This window comes from Odontesthes bonariensis, chromosome 2 (assembly GCF_027942865.1).
Source record: "Odontesthes bonariensis isolate fOdoBon6 chromosome 2, fOdoBon6.hap1, whole genome shotgun sequence".
NCBI lineage: Eukaryota > Metazoa > Chordata > Actinopteri > Atheriniformes > Atherinopsidae > Odontesthes > Odontesthes bonariensis.
Window position 1 is genome coordinate 380642 of NC_134507.1, and position 11331 is coordinate 391972.

The 11331-nt window shown below is 48.5% G+C and overlaps 1 protein-coding gene across 1 annotated transcript; it reads left to right on the forward strand.

Moving 5' to 3' along the window:
- The first annotated feature begins 425 nt into the window (after positions 1 to 425).
- dlk2 (delta-like 2 homolog (Drosophila)) lies at positions 426 to 10722 on the forward strand. The gene is made up of 5 exons (XM_075483358.1): positions 426 to 660; positions 1627 to 1684; positions 1896 to 2026; positions 6713 to 6854; positions 8057 to 10722. Exons 1-5 carry the CDS (start codon positions 579 to 581, stop codon positions 8829 to 8831), a joined length of 1188 nt encoding a protein of 395 aa, XP_075339473.1. The 5' UTR covers positions 426 to 578; the 3' UTR covers positions 8832 to 10722.
- The last annotated feature ends 609 nt before the right edge of the window (positions 10723 to 11331 follow it).

The following is an 11331-nucleotide window of genomic DNA, read 5'->3' on the forward strand; positions in this document are numbered from 1 at the left end:
CCGATCTCAGCTTTCATTCAGCGCCGTATGTTTCTGTAAACCGGGTCAGCGCCTCACCTCCTGCGTCTTCTGTTTCAGGCCGCCATCCAGGCCGCCGTGCAGGCCGCCGTCCAGGCGCCCTCCAGGCCGCCCTCCAGGACGCCGTGCAGGCCGCCGTCCAGGCGCCCTCCAGGCCGCCCTCCAGGCCGCCCTCCAGGACGCCGTCCAGGCCGCCGTCCAGGCGCCCTCCAGGCCGCCCTCCAGGCCGCCCTCCAGGACGCTGTCCAGGCCGCCGTCCAGGCCGCCCTCCAGGACGCCGTCCAGGCCGCCGTCCAGGCCGCCGTTCAGGCCGCTGTCCAGGCCGCCCTCCAGGCCGCCCTCCAGGACGCCGTCCAGGCGCCCTCCAGGCCGCCCTCCAGGACGCCGTCCAGGCCGCTGTCCAGGCCGCCCTCCAGGACGCCGTCCAGGCCGCCGTCCAGGCCGCCGTCCAGGCCGCTGTCCAGGCCGCCATCCAGGACGCCATCTAGGACGCCATCCAGGCAGTCATCCAGGCCGCCATCCAGGCCGCCATCCAGGCAGTCATCCAGGCCGCCGTCCACATGCCGGCGCGCAGAGCTGCGGCCGCCCTGCTGCTGCTGACCTGCGGCCTCGGCCTCGTGGCCCCGCCCTGCACCGCTGAAGGTAGGTCACATGATCACCGACCCGAACACATTCAACCTGCTCTCAGGGAAACGCTGCTGGGAACGGATCAACCATCTTTATCTGGTCACATGACCCAAGTCCAACCAGGTCGGTGGTGACAGACGGAACCAGAACTTTCTGTCAAATATTCACAGACGCACTGACTGGTTAAAATGTGAAGAAGGTTCAGCAGGTACTGACGGTTCTGATGACCCAGAACCTAGGGTCATCAGAACCCAGGGTCACAATTTCTCTGGACCTTCAGTCCGGCTCCTGAAAGCTGTGGCCTAATGTTACTCTTTGGGGCGTTCGGGTGTCAGCAGTCAGGACGCGCCTCAGGTCAGCGGTGGGTCATCGGGCCCCGGGCCAGGCGGCGTTCGGCACGCGACCTCGGCGTGGCGTTTGGCGTGTGGCGTCGCTGTTTGTTGTTCCAGCAGCGATGGCTGCTGAAATCCAGAGGAGGATTCTTCAGTTTCAGTTTCCTTTGAAAACATTCCAGCCGACACTCGATCCCCCGCAGCCTCAGATCACTCCGAGGTCAGAGGTCAGAGGTCAGGGTCTGTGTTCCCAAACACGTGCCAGATATTCCTGCTAAAACACTTCCTGTCTGTCTGAAGAGAAAGAGGAAATCTGTCCTGTAAACTGCAGGAGAAACTGAGCTTTTCCACAGAACTGAGCTTCAGTTTGAACAAAGAGAGTCACCGAAATCTCTTTAAAGATATTTAAAGTCCACTCCTTTAAATAAGCAGACTGGACTCTGAGTTGTTGGGCGTACAGGGTTCTGGACAGCTGGGCCCAAAACAAGTCAAACCTTAAATTTCACAGCAGTTCAGGAGCAACTTCTGCTCCGGTCTCATTTCTGTTACTCTGATGTCACAAACAGAACAAACTGGTTCCTGGATGGATGATGATAAACCTCCTGTCAGCCTCAGTCTCTGATGCGTTGTCTCCTTCTTTTTCCTGCAGAAAGCGACTGCAGCTGCAGCCTCACCAACAGCCGCTGTGACGAGTATGGAGTCTGCAGGTGTGACATCATCAATCAGTCATTCAGTGATCAATACATTCCTCTGCTCAGTGTCTCTGTTGGAGTACGGAAAGCAGGATGGGTCAAATTCAACTGCTCGATTAAGAAAATATTCTGAGATTCTGTTTGATCCCAAAGTTTCATTCATCTTTCCTTGTTTCCTGCTTTTAGCTTCCAGCTCATTTCCTCTGCGTCTCCTCCTTGTTTCCAGGTGTGACCCCGGCTGGGATGGCGAACGCTGCGACCGCTGCGTGCCGATGCCCGGCTGCGTGCACGGTTCCTGCCTGCAGCCGTGGCAGTGCAGCTGTGAGCCGGGCTGGGGAGGCCGGTTCTGTGACAAAGGTGAGACGTCACCTGTCCCACGAGGTCTTCATTCCTGAGGACGCATTAAACCCAATGAGGTCACTTCCTGAAAGCCAATGAGGTCACTTCCTGAGGACGCATTAAACCCAATGAGGTCACTTCCTGAAGATGCATTAAACCCAATGAGGTCACTTCCTGAGGACGCATTAAACCCAATGAGGTCACTTCCTGAAGATGCATTAAACCAAATGAGATCACTTCCTGAAACCCAATGAGGTCACTTCCTGAAACCCAATGAGGTCACTTCCTGAGGACGCATTAAACCCAATGAGGTCACTTCCTGAAACCCTATGAGGTCACTTCCTGAGGACGCATTAAACCCAATGAGGTCACTTCCTGAAACCCAATGAGGTCACTTCCTGAGGATGCATTAAACCCAATGAGGTCACTTCCTGAAACCCAATGAGGTCACTTCCTGAGGACGCATTAAACCCAATGAGGTCACTTCCTGAAACCCAATGAGGTCACTTCCTGAGGACGCATTAAACCCAATGAGGTCACTTCCTGAAGATGCATTAAACCAAATGAGATCACTTCCTGAAACCCAATGAGGTCACTTCCTGAAACCCAATGAGGTCACTTCCTGAGGACGCATTAAACCCAATGAGGTCACTTCCTGAAACCCTATGAGGTCACTTCCTGAGGACGCATTAAACCCAATGAGGTCACTTCCTGAAACCCAATGAGGTCACTTCCTGAGGATGCATTAAACCCAATGAGGTCACTTCCTGAAACCCAATGAGGTCACTTCCTGAGGATGCATTAAACCCAATGAGGTCACTTCCTGAAACCCTATGAGGTCACTTCCTGAGGACGCATTAAACCCAATGAGGTCACTTCCTGAAACCCTATGAGGTCACTTCCTGAGGACGCATTAAACCCAATGAGGTCACTTCCTGAAACCCAATGAGGTCACTTCCTGAGGATGCATTAAACCCAATGAGGTCACTTCCTGAAACCCAATGAGGTCACTTCCTGAAGATGCATTAAACCCAATGAGGTCACTTCCTGAGGACGCATTAAACCCAATGAGGTCACTTCCTGAAGATGCATTAAACCAAATGAGATCACTTCCTGAAACCCAATGAGGTCACTTCCTGAAACCCAATGAGGTCACTTCCTGAGGACGCATTAAACCCAATGAGGTCACTTCCTGAAACCCAATGAGGTCACTTCCTGAGGACGCATTAAACCCAATAAGGTCACTTCCTGAGGATGCATTAAACCCAATGAGGTCACTTCCTGAAGATGCATTAAACCCAATGAGGTCACTTCCTGAGGACGCATTAAACCCAATGAGGTCACTTCCTGAAGATGCATTAAACCAAATGAGATCACTTCCTGAAACCCAATGAGGTCACTTCCTGAAACCCAATGAGGTCACTTCCTGAGGACGCATTAAACCCAATGAGGTCACTTCCTGAAACCCAATGAGGTCACTTCCTGAGGACACATTAAACCCAATAAGGTCACTTCCTGAGGATGCATTAAACCCAATGAGGTCACTTCCTGAAGATGCATTAAACCAAATGAGATCACTTCCTGAAACCCAATGAGGTCACTTCCTGAGGACGCATTAAACCCAATAAGGTCACTTCCTGAAACCCAATGAAGTCACTTCCTGAAACCCAATGAGGTCACTTCCTGAAACCCAATGAGGTCACTTCCTGAAACCCAATGAGGTCACTTCCTGAGGACGCATTAAACCCAATAAGGTCACTTCCTGAAGATGCATTAAACCAAATGAGATCACTTCCTGAAACCCAATGAGGTCACTTCCTGAGGACGCATTAAACCCAATAAGGTCACTTCCTGAAACCCAATGAAGTCACTTCCTGAAACCCAATGAGGTCACTTCCTGAAACCCAATGAGGTCACTTCCTGAAACCCAATGAGGTCACTTCCTGAGGACGCATTAAACCCAATGAGGTCACTTCCTGAAACCCAATGAGGTCACTTCCTGAGGATGCATTAAACCCAATGAGGTCACTTCCTGAGGATGCATTAAACCCAATGAGGTCACTTCCTGAGGATGCATTAAACCCAATGAGGTCACTTCCTGAAACCCAATGAGGTCACTTCTTGAGGATGCATTAAACCCAATGAGGTCACTTCCTGAAACCCAATGAGGTCACTTCCTGAAACCCAATGAGGTCACTTCCTGAGGACGCATTAAATCCAATGAGGTCACTTCCTGAGGATGCATTAAACCCAATGAGGTCACTTCCTGAGGATGCATTAAACCCAATGAGGTCACTTCCTGAAACCCAATGAGGTCACTTCCTGAAACCCAGTGAGGTCACTTCCTGAGGACGCATTAAACCCAGCGAGGTCACTTCCTGAGGACGCATTAAACCCAATGAGGTCACTTCCTGAGGACGCATTAAACCCAATGAGGTCACTTCCTGAAACCCAGCGAGGTCACTTCCTGAGGACGCATTAAACCCAGCGAGGTCACTTCCTGAGGACGCATTAAACCCAATGTGGTCACTTCCTGAGGATGCATTAAACCCATTGAGGTCACTTCCTGAGGATGCATTAAACCCAATGAGGTCACTTCCTGAAACCCAATGAGGTCACTTCCTGAAACCCAGTGAGGTCACTTCCTGAGGACGCATTAAACCCAGCGAGGTCACTTCCTGAGGACGCATTAAACCCAATGAGGTCACTTCCTGAGGATGTATTAAACCCAATGTGGTCACTTCCTGAGGATGCATTAAACCCATTGAGGTCACTTCCTGAGGATGCATTAATCCCAATGAGGTCACTTCCTGAAACCCAGTGAGGTCACTTCCTGAGGATGCATTAAACCCAATGAGGTCACTTCCTGAGGATGCATTAATCCCAATGAGGTCACTTCCTGAAACCCAATGAGGTCACTTCCTGAGGATGCATTAAACCCTATGAGGTCACTTTCTGAGGATGCATTAAACCCAATGAGGTCACTTCCTGAGGACCCATTAAACCCAATGAGGTCACTTCCTGAAACCCAATGAGGTCACTTCCTGAGGATGCATTAAACCCAATGAGGTCACTTCCTGAAACCCAATGAGGTCACTTCCTGAGGACGCATTAAACCCAATGAGGTCACTTCCTGAAACTCAATAAAGTCACTTCCTGAGGACGCATTAAACTCAATGAGGTCACTTCCTGAAACCCAATGAGGTCACTTCCTGAGGATACATTAAACCCAATGAGGTCACTTCCTGAAACCCAATGAGGTCACTTCCTGAGGACGCATTAAACCCAATGAGGTCACTTCCGAGGATGCATTAAACCCAATGAGGTCACTTCCTGAAACCCAATGAGGTCACTTCCTGAAATAGAATGAGGTCACTTCCCGAAACCCAATGAGGTCACTTCCTGAGGATCCATTAAACCCAATGAGGTCACTTCCTGAAACCCAATGAGGTCATATCCTGAAACCCAATGAGGTCACTTCCTGAAACCCAATGAGATCACTTCCTGAAACCCAATGAGGTCACTTCCTGAAACCCAACGAGGTCCCTTCCTGAGGACGTATTAAACCCAATGAGGTCACTTCCTGAGGACGCATTAAACCCAATGAGGTCACTTCCTGAAATAGAATGAGGTCACTTCCTGACTACGTATTAAACCCAATGAGGTCACTTCCTGAGAACGTATTAAACCCAATGAGGTCACTTCCTGAAACCCAATGAGGTCCCTTCCTGAGGACGCATTAAACTCAATGAGGTCACTTCCTGAAACCCAATAAGGTCACTTCCTGAGGACGCATTAAACCCAATGAGGTCACTTCCTGAAACCCAATGAGGTCACTTCCTGAGGACGCATTAAACTCAATGAGGTCACTTCCTGAGGACGCATTAAACTCAATGAGATCACTTCCTGAAACCCAATGAGGTCACTTCCTGAGGACGTATTAAACCCAATGAGGTATCGAATCGAATCAAATCGAATCAAATCAAATCAAATCGAATCGTTTCGAATCATATCGAATCGTTTCGAATCGAATCAAATCGAATCAAATCGAATCATTTCGCATCGAATTGAATCAAATCGAATCGTATCGTATCATATCGTTTCGAATCGCATCGTTTCGTATTGAATCGTATTGTACCGTATTGTATCGAATAGTATCGTTTTGAATCGTATCGTATCGCATCGCATCGTATCACATCGTATTGCATCGTATCGTATCGTATCGTATCAAATGTTATCTTATTGTATCGAATAGTATCGTTTCGAATCGCATTGCATTGTATCGAATCGAATCGTATCGTATCATATCGTATCGTTTCGTATCGTATCGTATCAAATCGCATCGCATCGCATCATATCGAATCGTATCGCATCGTATCGCATCGTATCTAACGTATCGTTTCGAATCTTATCGTATTGTATCGTATCGAATCGTATCGTCTCGTATTGAATCGCAACGCATCGCATCGAATCGTATCGTATCTAATAGTATCGTTTCGAATCGTATCGTATTGTATCGAATCGAATCGTATCGAATCGAATCATATCGAATAGTTTCGTATAGATTCGAATCGTATTGAATATTTCAGGTTCCTTCAGGTTTCGCTCTCTCATTGGACCTTTCTTTTTTGCTCTTTGTTTCCGTTGGCGATCTTCTCTTTGAGAAGGCCCTTCTCCGTGCTGATGTGTGGCTTCTGGTTACAGATCTGAGCGTTTGCTCGCGGCAGCCGTGTCAGAACGGCGCCACCTGCGTGATGGAGGACAGCGGAGACTTCGCCTGTCTGTGTCCTGAAGGCTTCCACGGCCCGAGCTGCCAGCGGAGGACCGGACCGTGTCACCAGAGGAGGTGCGTGTTCCCGTCGCTGCCGACTCCAACTCGGAGATGTTTCCAAGCTCCGAGGGAGTTTAAAGACCATCTGAGGGAGTTTAAGGACTGTCTGAGGGGTTTAAAGACTATCTGAGGGAGTTTAAGGAGTATCTGAGGGGTTTAAAGACTATCTGAGGGAGTTTAAAGACTATCTTAGGGGTTTAAAGACTGTCTGAGGGGTTTTAAAGACCATCTGAGGGAGTTTAAGGAGTATCTGAGGGGTTTAAAGACTATCTGAGGGGTCTAAAGACTATCTGAGGGAGTTTAAGGACTATCTGAGGGGTTTAAAGACCGTCTGAGGGGGTATAAAGACCATTGGCGGGGTATAAAGACCGTCTGAGGGGGTTAAAGATCGTCTAACGTGGTATAAAGACCATTGAGGGGGTTTAAAGACAGTCTGAGGGGGTTAAAGATTGTCTAACAGGCTATAAAGACCATTGAAGGGGTTTAAAGACCGTCTGAGGGGGTATAAAGATCGTCTAATGGGCTATAAAGACCATTGGCGGGGTATAAAGACCGTCTAACGGGGTATAAAGATCGTCTAATGGGCTACAAAGACCATTGAGGGGGTTTAAAGACCGTCTGAGGGGGTTAAAGATCATCTAACGTGGTATAAAGAACATTGAGGGGGTTTAAAGACCGTCTGAGGGGGTTAAAGACCGTCTGAGGGGGTTAAAGACCGTCTGAGGGGGTTAAAGATCGTCTAACGGGGTATAAAGACCGTCTGAGGTGGTTAAAGACCGTCTGAGGGGGTTAAAGACCGTCTGAGGGGGTTAAAGACAGTCTGAGGTGGTTATAAGACCATCTGAGGGGGTATAAAGACCATTGGCGGGGTATAAAGACCATTGAGGAGGTTTAAATGTCATCTAACGGGGTATAAAAACCATTGAGGGGGTTTAAAGACCGTCTGAGGGGGTTAAAGATCATCTAACGGGGTATAAAGACCGTCTGAGGTGGTTAAAGACCGTCTGAGGGGGTTAAAGACCGTCTGAGGGAGTTAAAGACAGTCTGAGGTGGTTATAAGACCGTCTGAGGGGGTTAAAGACCATTGGCGGGGGTTTAGATTGTCTAACGGGGTATAAAGATTGCCCACAGACCACTTCAGCTGACAGTTGCTGCTTAAACACATGACGAAGCGCATTTGAGGGGTTTCAACCCTTCTTCTCGTCTCTCGGCTGCAGGTCTCCGTGTAGAAACGGCGGTCTGTGTGACGACGCTGATGGTTTCGCAGCAGAGCTGACGTGTAGCTGCCTCGCCGGCTTCACGGGCCCACGTTGCGAGCACGATGTGGACGACTGTCTGATGATGCCGTGCGCCAGCGGCGCCACCTGCCTGGACGGCATCAACCGCTTCTCGTGCCTGTGCCCCGCCGGCTTCACCGGGCGCTTCTGCTCCATCAACCTGGACGACTGCGAGGGCCGGCCCTGCCTGCACGGCGGCCGCTGCCTGGACCGCGCCGGAGGCTTCCGCTGCGTGTGCCGGCCCAGCTTCACCGGAGCCACCTGTGAGACGCCGCTGAGGCGCCACAACGCCAGCTGGACCACGCTCGGGTGGGAAGGGGGGGGCCCGAGAAGCAGCGGTGGGAACAGCAGTCGTCATGGCGACAGGTCGGTGAAGGTGACGGTGAGTGAGCGCAGCGGCGCCGGCCTCTCCGGCGTGCAGTTCATCGTCGTGCTGGTGCTGGCCGGGACGACGCTGGGCGTGGTGGCGCTGACCGCCGCCCTCCTCCTGCAGAGTCACTGCCAGGACTGTGGCCACGCCCCTTGCTGGTCGTCCCCGCCATCATCACAGGGAGGAGAGCCCAGCGGCCGGGGAGAGCCCAGCGGCCGGGGAGAGCCCAGCGGCCGGGGAGAGCCCAGCGGCCGGGGAGCGCCGCGTGGCGAGCAGGAGTGCCGCATCAGCTTCCTGAACGCAGCAGAACCACAGAAGAAGAAGCTCAACACGGAGGTCATTTAGACTGATGGGCGTGCGAGAAGAACACAGAGAAGGAGAGAAAGAGCCGGTCAGAGGTCGTGGTACCAGCTGGTGCAGCTCTGAACTGGGATCTCCCAGCATGCACCTGAACTGTGACGTCATCACAGCGCCGTCAGCTCATGGATGTATTATATTAACTAGATACCGGACCGCAAAATGGCCGCCGCCGATTTCAATGGAGTTGCTCCAAGGGCGTAATAATGGTGTTGACATTGGTGGGCACAGAATTTGCCACTCCACCACCACCTAAGGTTGGGGGCACCTCATTTGTGTGGGGGTCCCGGGGGTCCTCCCCCAGAAACTTTTGTATTTCTTAGATGCAATTTCCTGCATTTTAACCCCTTAACGCCTATTGTCGCACATATGCTACAAACCGTTTGACTCAATCAACCAGCTGAGCATCTTTATTCCTCCAATGCCGGTTAGTCCATATTCACTACGACCGCAAAGTGACGGACTTATTTCCTGTTGCAGATTTATATAAATAAATATGTAAAAAAAAAAAAGGGTGAATAAAAAAACATTGTGTTTTCACTGTTATATTACTGTGTTGTTGTTATCTTATTATTGACCATTATGCCTGTTGTCGCAAATTTGCAACATACCAAAATTTCTATTTATTTTTTGTGCAAAAGTGAAATTAATAATCTCAGCATTATTTGCCAAACACACACAAAACATTTTTTTATATACAGCTATATAAATTCAGGCGTTAAGGGGTTAACCAATTCTGGGGTGAATAATGTCGAATCCCATCTGATTCACAGCCCTCTGATTTTTTTTAACCCTTTGTGCGATCTTAACATTGTGTTTACTCCCTTTGTCCTACGGGTCAGAAATGCCCCGCCCTACCAAAGCCCCAAAATAAAGCAACTCAATTTAATTTAAAATACAAAATCTATTTTGTATGATGAAACCACCTGTTATTGATCTATTCAACTCAATTCAATTGTATTTTTTGTTACACAGTACAAAAAGACAATCACCAGTTTTCAGGATTACACTTTTTTTTTTAATTTTTTTTTTTTTTACCACAGACCAACTGTCAGTTGGACCAACAGTTTTCTTGTTTTCTCAGTTTTCTTTTACATAATAAAGGTTTATTATTGCTATTATATATATAAATGCGAAGTAATTACTTCTGAATTAATTATATTGAAAGGGAAATAAAAACTTCTTTCTGGTGTTTAAATGTTTTTATAATTTACGGGTCAAAAATGAGCCATAAGACAATCTTTGTACCCTAGTGGTGTACAGCCCACATGGAAACATAAACAAAAATAAAGTGTGACTTTTTCTAATGATGGGGTCCCTTTAGGAAAAGGCATAACATTTCAAGTTGGAAAAAGATAGTTTAAGGTGTTTTTTCTACAGCTAAACATGGTCGTGGGTCACTTTTGAGACAACAGGAGGGTTAAATTAAACCATAATGGCAAGATTGAGAATTGATTTTTTTATGCAAGTTTCTGGTGACTTCAACATTATCACAGGCCCAGGCAGACATTGCCACAGTGAGATGTTTTATTATTACATGTGTTTCTGAAAGTTCAGGATCTGTAAGTTGATGAGTTTGGGTGCATTTTGTATAAAATATTAACTGATGAAGTTTTGAAAGTGCACACTGCAAAGATAAAGTGTGAAAAGTGTGAACAATAAAAGTGGAAATGTAAAATTTTGGAAAAATGTAGACGGATGACTACTTACCAACGAGCATTTATTAGCTCTGCACAGTTCCCACAAAAATAAAACACCAGCAGTCAAAAGATTAAGGTCCAGCAAACATTTATTAAAAATAAAGACATAAACTGTCACATGAAAAACACTTTTCCACGGCTCACTTTTTCCTGAAAAACTATTAAGTTTGTAGCTTTGAGCCTATTAACTAGCCAAATCTTGTATGAATGAGCCAAATGCAAGGCGCCGCCGGTCATTTACGCAGACAAACTGCTGGCATATTTGTTTTATGTTAATGCTATCCAACCTGTCCTGGTGGTTTTCTTTTCCTGCCCGAGTCAGACATGATGACTCCGAAGCCAGCGAACAAAAGACCGGTCACCTCGTCAGCTGTTTTCCCGCTATCACCGCTTAGCAACCAACCTAGCAACAACAAGCCAGGCATAGCGCTACAGAAGGTGAGCCAATCACAGATAGCAAGGCTGTCCCCACCAATGACACGCCGTCTTTGAGAGAAGGAACTGCGGAAGGGGAAAATTAACCCTTTGTTTCCCGATTGCTGTGCAATTTCCCATTCAAAATTGGTATGGACATTTTAAACGTATCCATATATTGGTATGGACACGTCCACAGCGTCCATACACAATTTTATGCCCGTGAGTTGCTCGCCTGGCGCATACGCAGAAAAAGTTCGAGACTTCCGGGTTTACTTCCTGGAGACACGCCTCCTGAAGACACGCCTCTTTAAGACACGCCTCCTGAAGACACGCCTATTTAGAGGGACATTATGTAATTTCTTCCCCCATCT